Below are 21428 nucleotides of genomic sequence, written 5' to 3' on the forward strand. Positions count from 1 at the left end.
GGCAATGCCCCGCAAAAGGCCCTTTTAAGGGCTATTGGCAGTTTAGTTTAAACTAGGTTTTTTTTTTTGGGGGGGGGGGAGCTTTTTTATTTTGATAGGGCTATTAGATTAGGTGTAATTAGTTTAAATATTTGATCATTTCTTTTTTATTTTGTGTAATTTAGTGTTTGTTTTTTGTGTAATGTAGTTAATTGTATTTAATAAATGTAATTTATTTAATTGTAGCGTAAGGTTAGGTGTTAGTGTAACTCAGGTTAGGTTTTATTTTACAGGTACATTTGTATTTATTTTAACTAGGTAGCTAGTAAATAACTATTTACTAACTAGTCTACTTAGTTAAAATAAATACAAACTTAGCTGTGAAATAAAAATAAAACCTAAGATAGATAATGTAACTATTAGTTATATTGTAGCTAGCTTAGGGTTTATTTTACAGGTATTTAATTTTAAATAGGAATTAGTTATTAATAGTAGGTTTTATTTATCTAAGGCTTCTAACCGTTTTCGTTCCTTTCGTCAGAATAAGGAACAAAAACTCAATCCTCCTCCCAAGGAATCTGCTTCCAATTGGAAGCCTTCCTCAAATTGGAATAAATCCAAGCCATTTAGGAAACCAAAGTCAGCCCCTAAGTCCGCATGAAGGTGCGGCCCTCATTGCAGCTCAGCTGGTAGGGGGCAGATTAAGGTTTTTCAAGGATTTTTGGGTAAAATCTGTCCAAAATCATTGGATTCAGAGCATTGTCTCTAAAGGGTATCGAATAGGATTTAAAGTAAGACCTCCTGTGAGAAGATTTTTTCTCTCATGTATCCCTGTAAATCCAGTAAAAGACCTGGAGTCTTCAGGGGTAATCATGCCAGTTCCTCCTCAGGAACAAGGTTTGGGGTTTTATTCAAACCTATTCATTGTACCAAAGAGAGAAAAAAATTTCAGACCAGTTCTGGATCTGGAAATGTTGAATCGTTATGTAAGAGTACCAACTTTCAAGATGGTGACAATAAGGACTATTCTGCCTTTTGTTCAGCAAGGACATTATATGTCCACAATAGACTTGCAGGATGCATACCTTCATATTCCGATTCATCCAGAACACTATCAGTTTCTGAGATTCTCTTTTCTAGACAAGCATTACCAATTTGTTGCTCTTCCATTTGGCCTAGCAACAGCTCCAAGAATCTTTTCAAAGGTTCTAGGTGCCCTACTATCTGTAATCAGAGAACAGGGTATTGCGGTGTTTCCTTATTTGGACAATATCTTGGTACTAGCTCAGTCTTTACGTACTGCAGAATCTCACACGAATCAACTAGTGTTGTTTCTTCAGAAACATGGTTGGAGGATCAATTTACCAAAAGGTTTCTTGATTCCTCAGACAAGGGTCACCTTTTTAGGCTTCCAGATAGATTCAGTGTCCATGACTCTGTCTCTAACAGACAAGAGACGTTTAAAATTGGTCGCAGCATGCCGGCACCTTCAGTCTCAGTCATTCCCTTCAGTGGCTATGTGCATGGAAGTTTTAGGCCTCATGACTGCAGCATCGGACGCGATCCCCTTTGCTCGTTTTCACATGAGACCTCTACAGCTTTGCATGCTGAATCAATGGTGCAGGGATTATACAAAGATATAACGATTAATATCCTTGAATCCCAATGTACGACACACTCTGACATGGTGGATAGATCACCATCGTTTGGTTCAAGGGGCTTCTTTTGTTCGGCCAACCTGGACTGTGATCTCAACAGATGTGAGTCTTTCAGGTTGGGGAGCTGTTTGGGGATCACTGACAGCACAAGGGGTTTGAAAATCTCAAGAGGCGAGATTACCAATAAATATTTTAGAACTCCGTGCAATTTTCAGGGCTCTTCAATTCTGGCCTCTGCTAAAGAGAGAACCGTTCATTTGTTTTCAGACAGACAATATCACAACTGTGGCTTATGTCAATCATCCGGGTGGGACTCACAGTCCCCCAGCTATGAAAGAGGTATCTCTGATACTTGCTTGGGCGGAATCCAGCTCCTGTCTAATCTCTGCGGTGCATATCCCAGGTGTAGACAATTGGGAGGCGGATTATCTCAGCCGCCAGACTTTACATCCAGGGGAGTGGTCTCTCCATCCAGATGCGTTTTCTCAGATTGTTCAGATGTGGGTTCTTCCAGAGATAGGTCTCATGGCCTCTCATCTAAACAAGAAACTTCCCAGATACCTGTCCAGGTCCAGGGATGTTTAGGCGGAAGCAGTGGATGCACTGACACTTCCTTGGTGTTATCATCCTGCTTACATCTTCCCGCCTCTAGTTCTCCTTCCAAGAGTGATCTCCAAAATCATCATGGAACAGTCTTTTGTGTTGCTGGTGGCTCCAGCATGGCCACACAGGTTTTGGTATGCGGATCTGGTTCGGATGTCCAGTTGCCCGCCTTGGCCACTTCTGTTACGGCCGGACCTACTCTCTCAAGGTCCGTTTTTCCTTCAGGATCTGAAATCATTAAATTTGAAGGTATGGAAATTTCTCTGACTCAGTGATTAATACTATGTTACAAGCTCGTAAATCTGTCTCTAGATAGATTTATTATAGAGTTTGAAAGACTTACATTTCATGGTGTTCTTCTCATAAATTCTCCTGGCATTGTTTTAGAATTCCTAGAATTTTACAGTTCCTTCAGGATGGTTTGGATAAGGGTTTGTCTGCATGTTCCTTGAAAGGACAAATCTCCGCTCTTTCTGTTTTATTTCACAGAAAGATTGCTATGCTTCCTGATATACACTGTTTTGTACAGGCTTTAATTCGTATTAAGCCTGTCATTAAGTCAATATCTCCTCCTTGGAGTCTTAATTTGGTTCTGAAGGCTTTACAGGATCCTCCTTTTGAACCTATGCATCCTTTAGACATTAAACTACTTTCTTGGAAAGTGTTGTTTCTTTTGGCCATCTCACTGCTAGAAGAGTTTCTGAGTTATCTGCTCTTTCTTGTGAGTCTCCTTTTCTGATTTTTCATCAGGATAAGGCAGTTTTGCGGACTTCTTTTCAATTTTTACCTAAGGTTGTGAATTCTAACATTAGTAGAGAAATTGTTGTCCCTTCCTTATGTCCTAATCCTAAGAATTCTTTGGAGAGATCCTTACATTCTTTGGATGTGGTAAGAGTTTTGAAATATTATGTGGAAGCTACTAAAGATTTCAGGAAGACTTCCAGCCTATTTGTTTTATTTTCTGGTCCTAGGAAAGGTCAGAAGGCTTCTGCTATTTCCTTGGCTTCTTGGTTGAAACTTTAGATTAATCAAGCTTATTTGGAGTCGGGTCAGGCCCCGCCTCAGAGAATTACAGCTCATTCTACTAGATCAGTCTCCACTTCGTGGGCTTTTAAGAATGAAGCTTCAGTTGATCAGATTTGCAAAGCAGTAACTTGGTCTTCTTTGCATACATTTACTAAATTCTACCGTTTTGATGTATTTGCTTCTTCGGAAGCAGTTTTTGGTAGAAAAGTTCTTCAGGCAGCTGTTTCAGTTTGATGCTTTTGATTTAAGTTTTTTTTCTTTCAAAAATGAAAATAAACTTATTTTTTTGGGTTGTGGATGATTTTTTTCAGCGAAATATGGCTGTTTTTATTTTTCTTCCCTCCCTCTCTAGTGACTCTTGAGTGGAAGACTCCACATCTTGGGTATTGATATCCCATATGTCACTAGCTCATGGACTCTTGCCAATTACATGAAAGAAAACATAATTTATTTAAGAACTTACCTGATAAATTCATTTCTTTCATATTGGCAAGAGTCCATGAGGCCCACCCTTTTTTATGGTGGTTATGATTTTTTGTATAAAGCACAATTATTTCCAAATTTCCTTTGTTGATGCTTTCTACTCCTTTCTTTATCACCCCACTGCTTGGCTATTCGTTAAACTGTGGGTGTGGTGAGGGGTGTATTTATAGGCATTTTGAGATTTGGGAAACCCTCCTGGTAGGATTGTATATCCCATATGTCACTAGCTCATGGACTCATGCCAATATGAAAGAAATGAATTTATCAGGTAAGTTCTTACATAAATTATGTAATTTTAAACATTCCAATTTACTTCTAATTAGCTTAATTCTTTAGGCATCCTTTGTTGAAAAATAGAAATGCACATGGGTAAGCCAATCACATGAGGCATCTATGTGTAGCCACCAATCAGCAGCTACTGAACATTTTTTAGATATGATTTTCTATAAAGGATATTAAGAGAATGAAGCAAATTAAATCATTGAAATACATTGGAATGTTTAAAATTGCATGCTCTTCCTGAATCAAGAAAAAAAAAATAGGTTTCATGTCCCTTTAAGTAGGAAGAAAAGATTGTTAGATTCCTCTCCTGGAAACTTAAACCCAATTTTTTTCCTTCATGATTGATAGAGCATGCCATTTTAAGCAGCTTTCTAATTTACTCCTATTATCAATTTTTCTTTGTTATCTGGCTATCTTTATTTAAAAGTAGGAATGTGATGCATAGGAGCCAGACCATTTTTGGTTGAGAAACCTGGGTTATGCTTGCTTATTAGTGGGTAAATGTAAGCCTCCAATAAGCAAGCGCTATCCATGGTGCTGAACCTAAAATGGGCTAGCTGCTAAGATTTACATTCCTACTTTTAAAATAAAGATAGCAAGAGAACAATGAAAAAATGATAATAGGAGTAAAGTAGAAAGTTGCTTAAAATTTCATGCCCTATCTGAATCATGAAAGAAAAAATTTGGGTTCAGTGTCCCTTTAAGACATCATCATAAAAATGTGACTTATCTTATGTGTGTTCTCAATTTCCTCTCCCCCTTTTTAGAGTGCTTGAAAAAATTCTACATGAAAAATCTGAGATGATTGCTATTTTGTCCTAATGGCCACTTTAGTACTGGCTGTAGTCAATCCTTGGCCTTGGTCTAGGTTTCCGGGCTTGCAGATTCTAGGACCAATCTTTTAAGTCAGCTTGGTAACTGAAATAATTTGGACCTTTTTATCTTGTATTAGATACATTTTTGCAATCTTTCAAAGTGTTAACATTTTCAATCTGTTGCCTTTGGGCTATTTTGTGAGTGTGGATACAGTCACACGAGTGCTTGTTGGATCTTATTGATTTACATCCTTTTATTGCCTCCCTCTTATAATCACTTGTCCTGGAAGTTTTGATGAACTCTCTATTTGAGCCTTTACATGCTATTCCCTCTTCCAGCTGAGTGGCTCATGCTGCTATCCTGCCATTTTTCCTATTTGGTCTTCTATTGGGTAAGGTTGTTGTTTAGCCAGTTCCCAAGTTCCTTCTTAAAGGGACATTAAACCAAAAAATTTTCTTTCATGAGTCAGGGAATACAATTTTAAACAACATCCCAATTTACTTGTGTTATCTAATTTGCTTCATTCTTTAGATATCTTTTGTTAAAGAAATAGCAATGCACATTGGTGAGCCAATCACATGAGGCAAATACGTGCAGCCACCAATCAGAAGCTACTGAGCATATCTAGATGTGCTTTTCAGGAAAGAATATCAAGAGAATGGAGCAAATTAGATTATATAACTAAATTAGAAAGTTGTTTAAAATGGTATTCTCTATCTGAATCATGAAATACAAAATTTATGTTTAATGTCCCTTTAAGTAGGTCTCAGAGCGTCATGCATTTTATATCTATCAGCTTGTCCTGATTAGAAGCCAGTGAGTAGGTATAAAGGTCTTATGACAACGTGTGGTTTGATATTGTATTCATCATTACTGTAAACTGGCAAGACAAAATTAAAATTAATTTCCTTATTTTAACTGTGTATTTAAGTTTTTTTTTTTTGAAGGGCAAAGTATTTTATTGGGCCATAAGGGTCTGATGAGACTTTTGTAGGAATAATTGGTATATTGCAGTAGGTAATCATCATCCTTACAACCACAAGGTTCCCTGAAGCAGTATTACTTACAGTAGATTATTGTGCTCTCAAAAACATTGTTAAAACTCAAATTTCTGAAACAAGTTTTCTGATGACATTTAGTTAAGTGGTTGCTACTAGGAAAAACACCTAGTAAATACCATTGTTATTTTCTTCCAGAGTCCTGCTTGTAACGGTACAGAAATAACTGAATATAGGTTAGAATGGGGACGAATGGAAGGATGTATGCAGATAATCTACAGTGGTCCATGCACAAGTTATGAAATCAAAGGACTCTCAGCGGCAACCACGTACTACTGCCGAGTTCAGGTATTTGCTTCCTTTGAAACCTATGAATTAGTTGTTGTTTTTTTGCGTGAGTAAATGTAATTTTTCATTAACTAATGTCAATCATTTAGGCTGTAAACATGGCTGGAGCTGGAATGTTTGGAGAGACTGCATTTATAACAACTCCAGCATCTGTGCCAGCTGCAGTGACCTCCTTACATGTAATTGATAATGAGCTTCTGGAAAGTTCTACATCTTCAACTTCTGAATGCCTCGCTATTCAGTGGAAGGAGCCCTGTTGTAATGGGGCAGACATTACTGGATACAACATCGAGTATGGAGAAAAGCAGCAGCTAACTGTGGACAATATTACAAGTTGTTTTTTGCAAAATCTGGTCCCTGATCGCACTTACAGGTAACACTCTTCCTGATTTCACTCTATTCGCTTTTTTGTGCTGCTGATTGTTTGTGTCATATCTTTCCTATGGCATGGAGAGTCCATGAAACATTCTAATTACTTGTGGGATAGTCACTCCTGACCAGCAGGAGGAGGCAAAGAGCACCCCAGCAGAGCTGTTAAGTATCACTTCCCTTACCCATAACCCCCAGTCATTCTCTTTGCCTTGATCACGGGAGGATGGCGAAGATGGTGTCTGAAGATTTTAATCCTTTTAATGGGTACTTTTCCCTGCAAGCAAGGATTGGGGCTATGCTGTGTTCATGTCAATCTCTTTAGTAAGAGTAATGGTGGCAGTTAGAAGATGGCGAGGTAGTCTTTGCTTAAACTTCTAATATTATTGCTACCCCTATTATAGAAAGCCAGAGTTAGTTACTCTGTTCTTTCTTTTTTATAGGTCCCTGGTAGATATGGTGAAGCTGCCACACCTCAGAAAACAGCTCCTGTCTGACTGAGCAGGATCCACAGGTAAGTGATTTCCCTTCTAGGTTTGAAGGTACCAGCACTATAGGGGTTAAATCCTTGTGGAAAGTATTTGAATCTTTTTTTTTTTAGGGGCACTGCTATTATGTGAAAAGAAGCATAATTTTTTATTGTGGGTTCAGAGATGGGAGAGTGTTTGACAGGTGTTTATTTTACTTCTTACTTGTTGCAATCACTTTTCAGCTCAGCTTATTGGCCCAATAACTTTTGCTGTGCTGCTGTTGATTTTCGCGCCATGTTTGTTTGTCGCAATTTTAAAAAATAATTATTGCGGTCATGTGACCGCTCCTCGGCACTCCCGGTTTTCAGCTTTTCTGTTCAGATCGGAGTTTGCCGTGGCGAGTGTGGAGGCTGTATTTTCTTCAATCTACAGTGGCAAGTGGATTTGGACTGTTCCGGTAACAAGGAGGTGTTTTGTGCTACTGGGTGCTTATTTATGCTGTATTGCTTCATATAAATAAACTTAATTTGGCATTTAATTTTTTTTGTTAATTGTGAACTGATACCCAATTATGGACACTAATACTGAAGTTGATTCAGTTGAAAAATGCTTATTGAGTTTGTAGGCTAAGATAATTCCACCTGTACAGTTTTGCTCTATATGTTTAAATAAAAGTTTAAAGATAAGATGTCTCTCCCTGAGCCTCCTGTCTCTCAGGATAGTCTTATCCTAGCTACGCCTCAACTTTCCCCTCAAGCTTCACATGCAGTGCCCTGCAGTTCCTCTGAACCTCCTGGGGGTGTTTTTTTTACCTGGGAATTTCGCTACACAGATTACTTTTGCTGTTTCTGCAACTTTATCAGCTTTTCTAAAGGTTGCTGGTAAACGAAAGCGGAAATCTAAACATATTGATGTTAGTAAGGCTGACTCCGCTAAAGCTGCGTTAGTCAGTTTGTCTCAATTATCTGATGAGGATGATTCTACAGTGGCTTCTGAGTGGGAATTGTCAGATTCTGATGCTGTAGTGACAAATTCTGCAGATTAAGAGGAGAGGATTTCAGATTTAAGTTAGAACACCTTCAAGTTCATAGGAAGGAGGTTCTTGCTACTTTGGAAGAATCTGAATCTGTTGCAGAGAATCCAAAGAGGTCTAGTAAGCTTAATAGGGTATATGATGTACCCTTATCTGTGGAAGTATTTCCAGTTCCAGACCGTATGGCAGATATTATAACTCAGGAATGGGATAAACCAGGGATTCCTTTTTCCTGTTCCCTGTTTTTAAAAAGATGTTTCCTGTTGCTGACTCTTCGTGACTCATGGCGCATGGTGCCCAAGGTGTAGAGGGAGCTATCTCTACTCTGGCTATGAGAACTACTATTCCTTCTGAAGATAGTTGTTCTTTCAAGGATCCCATGGATAAGAAGCTTGAGTCTTTTTTGAAGAAGATGTACATTCATCAGGGATTACAGTGGCAACCTGTTGCTAGAATTACTACATTTGCGGGGGCAGCATCTTATTGGTGCAATGATTTATCTAATATTATCCTAGAAGAGACTACTATAGAGGAGATCTAAGACAGAATCAATGCTCTCAAGCTAGCCAATACCTTTATTTGTGACGCCAACATGCAAATTCTTAAGTTGGGTGCTAAGATTTCTGGTTTTACGGTTTTAGCTCGCAGAGCTCTCTGGTTAATTCTTGGTCTGTAAATGTTACATCCAAGTCCAAGTTTTTATCTCTGCCTTATAAGGGTAAAACCTTGTTTGGACCAAGTCTGGCAGAAATTATTTCTGACATTACAGGTGGAAAGGGTTCTTTCCTACCTCAGGATAAAAAGAATAGACCTAAGGGTCGCCAAAATTCTAATTTTTATTCCTTTCGAAATTTTAAGGGACAGAAGTCTTCCTCTTCCAAGTCGGATCAATCCAAGTCTTTTTGGAGGTCCAGTCAGCCTTGGAATAGGTGGAAGTAAGCTAAGAAGCCTTTCGTTGATTCTAAATGAACATGAAGGGGCCACCCCTGATCTTGTAGTGGATCAAGTGGGGGGCAGGCTTTCTTTTTTTCAGCAGGCTTGGATATGCGATGTTCCAGATCCTTTGGTTATAGATATAGTATCCCACGGTTACAGAATAGGATTCAAATCTTGTCCTCCCAGGGGCAGGTTCCATCTTTCAAGGTTATCTGCAAATCGGATAAAGAGAGATGCCTTCTTAAACTGCGTAGTCTCTTTCGCCATGGAGGTTACCTTTCAGAAAGGACCTTCTACTTCAGGGTCCCTTTCTTCATCCAAATCTGGTTTCTTTGAAGCTGACTGCATGGAGATAGAACGTCTGTTTTGGCTAGACATGGCTTCTCTGAGAAAGTCATAGATACTATGCTTCAGGCTCGTAAAATTCAAAAGGTTTTTCTTGGAACAAAGTAAGGGTTCCTCGAATTTTGTCTTTTCTTCAGGAGGGCCTGGAGATGGGTTTGTCAGTCAGTACTTTGAAGGGTCAGATTTCTGCTCTGTCCTTCTCCATAAACATCTGCCAGTTCTGCCAGATGTTTAGTTTTTTGTTCAGGTCTTGGTCAGAATCAAGCCTGTGTTTAAATCTGTTGCTCCTCTTGGAGTCTTAACCTTGTTCTTAAGAGTTTTGCAGCAGGCTCCGTTTGAGCCGTTGCATTATGTTAGTATTAAATTACTATCTTGGAAGGTTTTGTTTCTTCTTGCTATTTCTTTTGCTTGCAGAGTTTCCAAACTTTTGGCTCTGCAGTGTGATTCCCCTTACCTTATTTTTCATGTTGATAAGGTGGTCCTTCATACTAAGCTGGCATTTCTCCATAAGCTAGTGTCGGAGCGCAATATTAATCAGGAAATTGTTGTTCCTTCTTTTTGCCCTAACACTTTTTCCCAGAAGGAACTTCTTGGATGTTGTGTGTGCTGCTAAATTTTACCTTCAAGCAACTAAAAACTTTCGGGAGACTTCTGCCCTTTTTATTGTTTTCTCTGGTAAGCCTCAGAGTCAAAAGGCCACTTCTACCACTCTTCCTCTCTGGTTGAGAAGTGTTATCCGTTTAGCTTATGAGACAGCTGGACAGCAGCCTCCTGAGAGAATTATGGCTCATTCCACTAGAGCTGTTTCATCTTCATGGGCTTTCAAAAATGAAGCTTCTGTGGAGCAAATCTGTAAGACGGCCACTTGGTCCTCTATTTATACTTTTGCCAAATTCTACAAATTTGATACTTTTGCCTCAGCTGAGGCTTCTTTTGAGAGAGAAGTTCTTCAAGCGGTGGTGCCTTCAGTTTAGGTCTGCCTGTCTTGTTCTCCCTCCCTATTCATTCTGTGTCCTCTAGCTTGGGTATTGGTTCCCACTAGTAATTAGAATGTTTTGTAGACTCTCCATGCCATAGGAAAGAAAACAAAATTTATGCTTATCTGATAAATTTCTTTCTATGTATCCTGCTCCACCCCCCTTATCAATGTCCTAATCCAAAGCTTATGCTATCCCATAACAAAGTGTGCATGTGAGGATAATTTCTTATGCAACAAGGAAGGGGGGTTGAGGAGGGACAGGGGGTACTGCTATTGTTTGTTGCCAAGAGGCTTGCTCGTTTCCATGGCGATAATGGCATGCTTTGTTAATGCTTCAGTGTTATACTGTGCACTGCTTTAGTCAGGTGCCATGTGACTCTGCCCCCTACCAAGCATGTGCATGGAAATGCCCAGGGGAAGCTTGCTGCAAACAAAACTATGCCTGAACTAAAGGGGTTAATGGGGTTTAAAACAGCAACTGTTTTGCAGATAAGCTTTGGCTGCATTATATATTTAGAAACGTATCTTAGTTCATACTGTTTTATGTGCCTTTAAGCATTCACAAGCCAATCAGGTAGACTCAAAAGTCATTGGATGTACCTATCTCTTCTGATACATGGTTTATGCATGTATAAATAGTTAAATAAATGTTGTGAACATCTTGATTTTTATATATATATCTTTTTATTTATTTATTTTTTTTCATTTTTTTTTTCTTTCAGAATAAGAATTCAGGCCATAAACAGCCTTGGCGCAGGTCCTTTCAGTCAGTCTATTAAAGCCAAAACAAAACCTCCACCCCCTAATCCTCCCCATCTGGAATGTGTGGTTTTCAGCCATCAGAGCCTAAAGCTGAAATGGGGTGATGGGTCCAGCAAAGCTTTAGCAACAGAGACATCGCAATTTAATTTAGAAATGGAAGATAAACTCAGTCGGTGGGTATTATTTTACTACCATTTACATTTCTACATATATTATTATCTTCAAAACCAGCTTTGATGTTCATAGTTAAAGGGATAGGAAAGTCAAAATTAAACTTGCATGATTCATATAGAGCATGTCATTTTAAGACCCTTTTAAATTTACTTCTTTTTTCAAATGTGCTTCGTTCTCTAAATATCCCTTGTTAAAAAATGAATACACACATATACACTAGTGGGAGCTGCTGCTAATTGGTGCCTGCACACATTTGTCTCTTGTGATTGGCTAAATAGATGTTTTCAGCTTCCTGGAAGTAGTGCATTGCTGTCCCTTTAGCAATGGGATAACAAGAGAATGAAGAAATTTTGATAATAGAATTAAGTTGAAAAGTTGTTTAAAATTGTATGTTCTATCTGAATCATAAAAGAAAATGTTGGGGTTTACTATTCCTTTAAAGGGACAGTGTACCCAAAAATTTTCTTTCGTGATTCAGATTGAGCATGAAATTTTAAGCAACTTTCTAATTTACTCCTATTATCAAATTTTCTTCATTCTCTTGGTATCTTTATTTGAAATGCAAGAATGTAAGTTTAGATGCCAGCCCATTTTTGGTGAACAACCTGGGTTGTCCTTGCTGATTGGTGGATAAATTCATCCACCAATAAAAAAGTGCTGTCCAGAGTATGAAACCAAAAAAAGCTTAGATGCCTTCTTTTTCAAATGATAGCAAGAGAACGAAGAAAAATTGATAATAGGAGTAAATTAGAAAGTTGCTTAAAATTGCATGCTCTTTCTGAATTACGAAAGAAAAAATTTGGGTTCACTGTCCCTTTAAGGGGACACATTTTAAAAGAAATCATAGATGTGTACATGCTGTATTTTATCTGTTAATCCTTTTTACCACTGCTAATCATGCTTTTCTCTTCCCCCTCAGTGGGACTAGAGACTAATGTTAATTGTTAAACATTGGCATTTTGACATTCGAATTGTAGAATTAATATTTCTCTTGACATTTATTCTATCATTTGACTTTCTGTAGTATCAATTAGAATATTGAATGCTAATAATAAACGTGTAACATTTGAACATTAGATATTAATATTGATTCCCAGACATATATTGAACATTCGATAATTTAATGTTCCATTTGGTGAAATAAAAGCTATTAACTTTTTGTAAAAACAAAAATATGTTTGGCAAACATTAAATATTTGTTTAACAAATGCACATAAACAGGAAAGTGCTGCATAGTCTCTCAAATTTCACCATAAAGTATTACCTTTAATTGGCCACAGCAAAATATACTAGGAATGTCATAATATTTCTATATGACGCAATGCTTTTTTCTGATCCATCGTTTTTGTAATTTATATATTAAGATAAGAACCTAATTTTTCCTCCTATTTGTGTTTTTGACTACAGTTTAATACTCATTTGCTTTCTTCTACAGATTTTACACCATCTACAATGGGCCCTGTCACACCTACAAACTTCAGAGACTAAATGAATCAACCACATACAACTTCCGAATCCAGGCATACAATGATGCAGGAGAGGGACCGTTTTCAGACGTTTACAGCTTTACTACAACAAAATCTCCCCCACCAGCATTAAAAGGTGAGTACCATCATTACTCTAGCGTTTTTATTTATATATGTATATGTGTGTATATATATATACGGCTATGTTTTGGGCCTACAAGGCCCTTAATCATGCTATAGTATACTGGTATCTACCTTTTTTATATAGAACTTGTGTGTTAAACAGAGATTATGAATTACATTTATTTTATAATTTTTTATTTATTTTATTAGAGTTTTATTTGAAATATTCTTAAAATATAATAATGTTATTTATTATAATCCTACTAGTTGTATTATATGTAATAATTAAGTTTTGTGTCCACTAGATGACAGCAGTGTATATGAAATATGCAAGTTGTGTAAACTGATCAAGTAAGAGTTAATGATTCACAGGTGCTATATAAAAAGGTAGATACCAGTATACATGAATAAGGGCCATGTAGGCCCGAAACGTAGCTGTTTGCTTTTTATCTTTATGCCACTTCAATAAAAGAAAATTCTTAACTGTTGCTAATTCTGTTGCTATTTGCTTTTTGGGAATATATATATATATATATATAAAGAAGAAAAGAACTCCAAAAGCTAAATATCGATGACAGTGTTTAAAGTGTTATGGGCTAGGATACAGCACTTTTTATAAAACAGTGATAGAATCATTTATTAGTATACATTAAAAGTCCACACTTCAATTGTGCACAAGACAAGCTCATGAATTGCTGACAGACACAGGAAAAGGCAATGATGATATCATTTGACGCGTTTCACGCCGATAGACGCTATCTCAAAGAACTGTTTTATAAAAGTGCTGTGCATAGTGCTGTATCCTAGCCCATAACACTTTAAACACTGTCATCAATATTTAGCTTTTGGAGTTTTTTTCTTTTTCTTTTTTGATATAACTAACCGTGAACTGTCTAAAGGGGCAACCCCCACACCGAGTGTCGGATCCCCGGATGCACCATCTGTTAACGCTGTGTGGACGACAGCATACTGAATTCCAAAGCTAAGTAAATTTACTTATAACTTTCCTTGAATCTGAGTCTATCTATATATATATATATATATATATATATATATATATATATATATATAATGGAAAGATCGAAGATGGCGCTTTATCTAGAAGATCTATATACAATCCAAGAAATATGGTAAATACTAGGAATAGTGATTATCCCTGTATACTTAATCAAATATAAAACTGAACAAAATTCATATAGTACTATATCGAAATGAAATAGATTAAAAACAAATAAATAAATATGTGTATACCAGTTAATATATACTAGACAGTTAATTCAGACTGTTTAAAAATCATTCATAGCATAATGTATACAATTTCTGCAAAGAGTACATACATAATAGAATAGATACAATTGATAAAAATATGTTAATTCATCAATAATACAAAAAAGCTTTATGGTTAAAATCCTGGTCTGCAGATGTGTCCTCTAAGTCTAAGCTTTTGTCTATTCCTTGCAAGGGTAAGACCTTGTTTGGGCCAGGTTTGGCTGAGATTATTTCTGATATTACAGGAGGGAAGGGGCATTCTCTTCCTTAGGATAAAAGAAAGAAACAGATGGGTCGGCAGAGTATTTTTCGTTCCTTTCGTAACTTCTCTGGTAAATCTTCCTCTTCTTCCTCCAAGCAGGAACAGTCCAAGCCATCTTGGAAGTCAAATCAGTCTTGGAATAAGGGGAAACAGTCCAGGAAGCCTGTTGCTGACTCAAAATCAGCATGAAGGGTCTGCCCCTGATCTGGGAATGGATCTTGTGGGGGGCAGACTCTCTTTCTTTGCTCAAGCATGGGTTCGAGATGTTCAGGATTCCTGGGTGGTAGATATTGTGTCCCAGGGTTACAAACTTGGAGTTCAAGAATTTTCCTCCCAGAGGCAGGTTTCTTCTCTCCAGGTTATCTGTAAACCAGATAAATGGAGAGGCGTTCTTACGTTGTGTTCAGAATCTTTCCGACATGGGAGTGATAGTTTCTGTTCTGGTTCAGGAACAGGGTCTGGGTTTTTATTCCAATCTCTTCGTCGTTCCCAAAAAGGAGGGAACTTTCAGACTTATTTTAGATCTCAAGAGTGTAAACAAGTTTCTGAGGGTTCCGTCTTTCAAGATGGAAACTATTCGTTCCATTTTTCCTTTGGTTCAGGAAGGTCAGTTCATGACCACAGTGGATCTAAAGGATGTGTATCTGCATATTCCCATTCACAGGGATCATCACAGGTTCCTAAGATTTGCATTTCTAGACAAACATTTTCATTTGTAGCTCTTCCTTTTGGTCTGGCAACAGCTACCAGAATTTTTTCAAATGTCCTGGGAGCATTGTTGGCAGTGCTTCGATTGAAGGGTGTTGCAGTGGCTCCTTATCTGGACAACATTCTAGTTCAGGCTCCATCTTTTCAACTAGCAAACTCCCACACAGAGGAGGCATTGTCTTTTCTGCGCTCCCACGGTTGGAAGGTGAATTTAGGAAAAAGTTCCTTAATTCCGGCTACAAGAGTGGTATTTTTTGGGACCATTATAGATTCTCTAGAGATGAAGATTTTTCTGACAGAAGCAAGAAAGTCAAAGATTTTCAATACGTGTCTTGCTCTTCAGTCCCTTCCTCGGCCGTCAGTGGCTCAGTGTATGGAGGTTATTGGTCTGATGGTTTCAGTCATGGACATCATTTAGTTTGCTCGGTTCTATCTCAGACCTCTGCAGTTATGCTTGCTCAGGCAGTGGAACGGGGATTATGCGGATCTATCGCCAAAGATTGTTCTAGATCAGATGTCCAGATATTCTCTTTCATGGTGGTTGTGTCAGGATCTTCTTAGGTGATTGTAACCACGGATGCCAGTTTGCTGGGCTGGGGTGCTGTCTGGGGTTCATTAAGGGCTCAGGGTCTATGGACTTGGGAGGAGTCGGTTCTTCCAATAAATGTTTTGGAACTGAGCCATTTTCTTTCATGTAATTAGCAAGAGTCCATGAGCTAGTGACGTATGGGATATACATTCCTACCAGGAGGGGCAAAGTTTCCCAAACCTCAAAATGCCTATAAATACACCCCTCACCACACCCACAAATCAGTTTTACAAACTTTGCCTCCTATGGAGGTGGTGAAGTAAGTTTGTGCTAGATTCTACGTTGATATGCGCTCAGAGGGATGTGAGGAGAGTATTGCCTATTTGAATTCAATGATCTCCTTCTACGGGGTCTATTTCATAGGTTCTCTGTTATTGGTCGTAGAGATTCATCTCTTACCTCCCTTTTCAGATCGACTATATACTCTTATATATACCATTACCTCTACTGATTCTCGTTTCAGTACTGGTTTGGCTTTCTACTACATGTAGATGAGTGTCCTGGGGTAAGTAAGTCTTATTTTCTGTGACACTCTAAGCTATGGTTGGGCACTTTTATATAAAGTTCTAAATATATGTATTCAAACATTTATTTGCCTTGACTCAGGATGTTCAACGTTCCTTATTTCAGACAGTCAGTTTCATATTTGGGATGATGCATATGAATAAATCAATTTTTTTCTTACCTTAAAATTTGACTTTTTTCCCTGTGGGCTGTTAGGCTCGCGGGGGCTGAAAATGCTTCATTTTATTGCGTCATTCTTGGCGCGGACTTTTTTGGCGCAAATTTTTTTTTTTTCTGTTTCCGGCGTCATACGTGTCGCCGGAAGTTGCGTCATTTTTGACGTTTTTTTTGTGCCAAAAGTGTCGGCGTTCCGGATGTGGCGTCATTTTTGGCGCCAAAAGCATTTAGGCGCCAAATAATGTGGGCGTCTTTTTTGGCGCTAAAAAATATGGGCATCACTATTGTCTCCACATTATTTAAGTCTCATTATTTATTGCTTCTGGTTGCTAGAAGCTTGTTCACTGGCATTTTTTCCCATTCCTGAAACTGTCATTTAAGGTATTTGATCAATTTTGCTTTATATGTTGTTTTTATATTACATATTGCAAGATGTCCCAGATTGACACTGAGTCAGAAGATACTTCTGGAAAAACGCTGCCTGGTGCGGGATCGACCAAAGTTAAGTCGTGACAAACTTGTTAATGCAGATATTTCCTTTAGTAATGTTACATTACCTGTTGCTGTTCCGTCAACATCTAATACTCAGAGTGTTCCTGTTAACATAAGAGATTTTGTTTCTAAATCCATTAAGAAGGCCATGTCTGTTATTCCTCCTTCTAGTAAACGTAAAAGGTCTTTTAAAACTTCTCATTTTTCAGATGAATTTTTAAATGAACATCATCATTCTGATTCTGATAATGGTTCCTCTGGTTCAGAGGATTCTGTCTCAGAGGTTGATGCTGATAAATCTTCATATTTATTCAAAATGGAATTTATTCGTTCTTTACTTAAAGAAGTCTTAATTGCATTAGAAATAGAGGATTCTGGTCCTCTTGATACTAAATCTAAACGTTTAAATAAGGTTTTTAAATCTCCTGTAGTTATTCCAGAAGTTTTTCCTGTCCCTGATGCTATTTCTGAAGTAATCTCCAGGGAATGGAATAATTTGGGTAATTCATTTACTCCTTCTAAACGTTTTAAGCAATTATATCCTGTGCCATCTGACAGATTAGAGTTTTGGGACAAAATCCCTAAAGTTGATGGGGCTATCTCTACTCTTGCTAAACGTACTACTATTCCTACGGCAGATAGTACTTCCTTTAAGGATCCTTTAGATAGGAAGATTGAATCCTTTCTAAGAAAAGCTTACTTATGTTCAGGTAATCTTCTTAGACCAGCTATATCTTTAGCGGATGTTGCTGCAGCTTCAACTTTTTGGTTAGAAGCTTTAGCGCAACAAGTAACAGATCATAATTCTCATAGCATTGTTAATCTTCTTCAACATGCTAATAACTTTATTTGTGATGCCATCTTTGATATCATTAGAGTTGATGTCAGGTATATGTCTCTAGCTATTTTAGCTAGAAGAGCTTTATGGCTTAAAACTTTGAATGCTGATATGTCTTCTAAGTCAACTTTGCTTTCCCTTTCTTTCCAGGGTAATAAATTATTTGGTTCTCAGTTGGATTCTATTATCTCAACTGTTACTGGAGGGAAAGGAACTTTTTTACCACAGGATAAAAAAATCTAAAGGTAAATTTAGGTCTAATAATAGTTTTCGTTCCTTTCGTCACAATAAGGAACAAAAGCCTGATCCTTCACCCACAGGAGCGGTATCAGTTTGGAAACCATCTCCAGTCTGGAATAAATCCAAGCCTTTTAGAAAACCAAAGCCAGCTCCCAAGTCCACATGAAGGTGCGGCCCTCATTCCAGCCCAGCTGGTAGGGGGCAGATTACGTTTTTTCAAAGAAATTTGGATCAATTCAATTCACAATCTTTTGATTCAGAACATTGTTTCAGAAGGGTACAGAATTGGCTTCAAGATAAGGCCTCCTGCAAAGAGATTTTTTCTTTCCCGTGTCCCAGTAAATCCAGCGAAAGCTCAAGCATTTCTGAAATGTGTTTCAGATCTAGAGTTGGCTGGAGTAATTATGCCAGTTCCAGTTCTGGAACAGGGGCTGGGGTTTTATTCAAATCTCTTCATTGTACCAAAGAAGGAGAATTCCTTCAGACCAGTTCTGGATCTAAAAATATTGAATCGTTATGTAAGGATACCAACATTCAAAATGTTAAAGGATTACTTTCTGTTATAATTCTTAAGCTAAACAACTAACATATTAAAGTTAATAAACATTAATTAAAACCTACTGACCTATATTTTCTCCAAAACAAAGTTTCATAACGTTCTAAAAGTTATATCTTTTATTCGTTGATGATGTCACGTTATCCTGCCCACTATTTTCAGAACTGCATGTTCAAAATACTTAAACCAATAACTTTGTGTTTAAAGCGCCATTTTGAAACCTAGGTATTGTAAACGGATTGGTACAGAGCAAAGGATACCCACAGAGTGGGTTTGGAAAACAATTAAATTTGCAGTCAAGATTTCTGACATACGGTAGAGATATGTTAATGAAATGCTATTGATAAAAAGCGTATTTGGGGTAGTTAGTTAGTAACAGGCATAGAAAATATTTACTTACAGTGGCCCTTTAACTATAAGGACTATCCTGCCTTTTGTTCAGCAAGGGCATTATATGTCCACAATAGATTTACAGGATGCATATCTGCATATTCCGATTCATCCAGATCACTATCAGTTTCTGAGATTCTCTTTCCTAGACAAGCATTACCAGTTTGTGGCTCTGCCGTTTGGCCTAGCAACAGCTCCAAGAATTTTTACAAAGGTTCTCGGTGCCCTTCTGTCTGTAATCAGAGAACAGGGTATTGTGGTATTTCCTTATTTGGACGATATCTTGGTACTTGCTCAGTCTTCACATTTAGCAGAATCTCATACGAATCGTCTTGTGTTGTTTCTTCAAGATCATGGTTGGAGGATCAATTTACCGAAATGTTCATTGATTCCTCAGACAAGGGTAACCTTTTTAGGTTTCCAGATAGATTCAGTGTCCATGACTCTGTCTCTGACAGACAAGAGACATCTAAAATTGATCTCAGCTTGTCGAAACCTTCAATCGCAATCATTCCCTTCGGTAGCCTTATGCATGGAAATTCTAGGTCTTATGACTGCTGCATCGGACGCGATCCCCTTTGCTCGTTTTCACATGCGACCTCTTCAGCTCTGTATGCTGAACCAGTGGTGCAGGGATTACACAAAGATATCTCAATTAATATCTTTAAAACCGATTGTACGACACTCTCTAACGTGGTGGACAGATCACCATCGTTTAGTTCAGGGGGCTTCTTTTGTTCTTCCGACCTGGACTGTAATTTCAACAGATGCAAGTCTGACAGGTTGGGGAGCTGTTTGGGGGTCTCTGACAGCACAAGGGGTTTGGGAATCTCAGGAGGTGAGATTACCAATCAATATTTTGGAACTCCGTGCAATTTTCAGAGCTCTTCAGTCATGGCCTCTTCTAAAGAGAGAATCGTTCATTTGTTTTCAGACAGACAATGTCACAACTGTGGCATACATCAATCATCAAGGAGGGACTCACAGTCCTCTGGCTATGAAAGAAGTATCTCGAATACTGGTATGGGCGGAATCCAGCTCCTGTCTAGTTTCTGCGGTTCATATCCCAGGTATAGACAATTGGGAAGCGGATCTCAGTCGCCAAACGTTACATCCGGGCGAATGGTCTCTTCACCCAGAGGTATTTCTTCAGATTGTTCAAATGTGGGGACTTCCAGAAATAGATCTGATGGCTTCTCATCTAAACAAGAAACTTCCCAGGTATCTGTCCAGATCCAGGGATCCTCAGACGGAAGCAGTGGATGCATTGTCACTTCCTTGGAAGTATCATCCTGCCTATCTCTTTCCGCCTCTAGTTCTTCTTCCAAGAGTATTCTCCAAGATTCTGAAGGAATGCTCGTTTGTTCTGCTGGTGGCTCCAGCATGGCCTCACAGGTTTTGGTATGCGGATCTTGTCCGGATGGCCTCTTGCCAACCATGGACTCTCCTGTTAAGACCAGACCTTCTGTCGCAAGGTCCTTTTTTCCATCAGGATCTCAAATCCTTAAATTTAAAGTTATGGAGATTGAACGCTTGATTCTTAGTCAAAGAGGTTTCTCTGACTCTGTGATTAATACTATGTTACAGGCTCGTAAATCTGTATCTAGAAAGATATATTATAGAGTCTGGAAGACTTACATTTCTTGGTGTCTTTCTCATCATTTTTCCTGGTATTCTTTTAGAATTCCGAGAATTTTGCAGTTTCTTCAGGATGGTTTGGATAAAGGTTTGTCTGCAAGTTCCTTGAAAGGACAAATCTCTGCTCTTTCTGTTCTTTTTCACAGAAAGATTGCTAATCTTCCTGATATTCATTGTTTTGTACAAGCTTTGGTTCATATAAAACCTGTCATTAAGTTAATCTCTCCTCCTTGGAGTTTGAATTTGGTTCTGGGAGCTCTTCAAGCTCCTCCGTTTGAACCTATGCATTCGCTGGATATTAAATTACTTTCTTGGAAAGTTTTGTTTCTTTTGGCCATCTCTTCTGCTAGAAGAGTTTCTGAATTATCTGCTCTTTCTTGTGAGTCTCCTTTTCTGATTTTTCATCAGGATAAGGCGGTGTTGCGAACTTCTTTTAAATTTTTACCTAAGGTTGTGAATTCTAACAACATTAGTAGAGAAATTGTGGTTCCTTCATTGTGTCCTAATCCTAAGAATTCTAAGGAGAGATCATTGCATTCTTTGGATGTAGTTAGAGCTTTGAAATATTATGTTGAAGCTACTAAGAATTTCCGAAAGACTTGTAGTCTATTTGTTATCTTTTCTGGTTCTAGGAAAGGTCAGAAGGCCTCTGCCATTTCTTTGGCATCTTGGTTAAAATCTTTAATTCATCTTGCTTATGTCGAGTTGGGTAAAACTCCGCCTCAAAGGATTACAGCTCATTCTACTAGGTCAGTTTCTACTTCCTGGGCGTTTAGGAATGAAGCTTCGGTTGATCAGATTTGCAAAGCAGCAACTTGGTCTTCTTTGCATACTTTTACTAAATTCTACCATTTTGATGTGTTTTCTTCTTCTGAAGCAGTTTTTGGTAGAAAAGTACTTCAGGCAGCTGTTTCA

At 38.1% G+C, this 21428-nt stretch overlaps 1 protein-coding gene across 1 annotated transcript in view; it reads left to right on the plus strand.

Annotated features, from left to right (window-relative positions):
- The window catches only part of LOC128664026 (fibronectin type-III domain-containing protein 3A-like), a 170451-nt gene that overhangs the window by 116645 nt on the left and 32378 nt on the right, over positions 1-21428 (plus strand). Inside the window, 4 exon segments of the mRNA XM_053718678.1 lie at positions 6044-6193; positions 6283-6566; positions 11048-11260; positions 12697-12863. Of these exon segments, the coding sequence (XP_053574653.1) occupies positions 6044-6193; positions 6283-6566; positions 11048-11260; positions 12697-12863 (814 nt within the window).

Source organism: Bombina bombina, chromosome 1, assembly GCF_027579735.1.
Source record: "Bombina bombina isolate aBomBom1 chromosome 1, aBomBom1.pri, whole genome shotgun sequence".
Classification (NCBI taxonomy): Eukaryota; Metazoa; Chordata; class Amphibia; order Anura; family Bombinatoridae; genus Bombina; species Bombina bombina.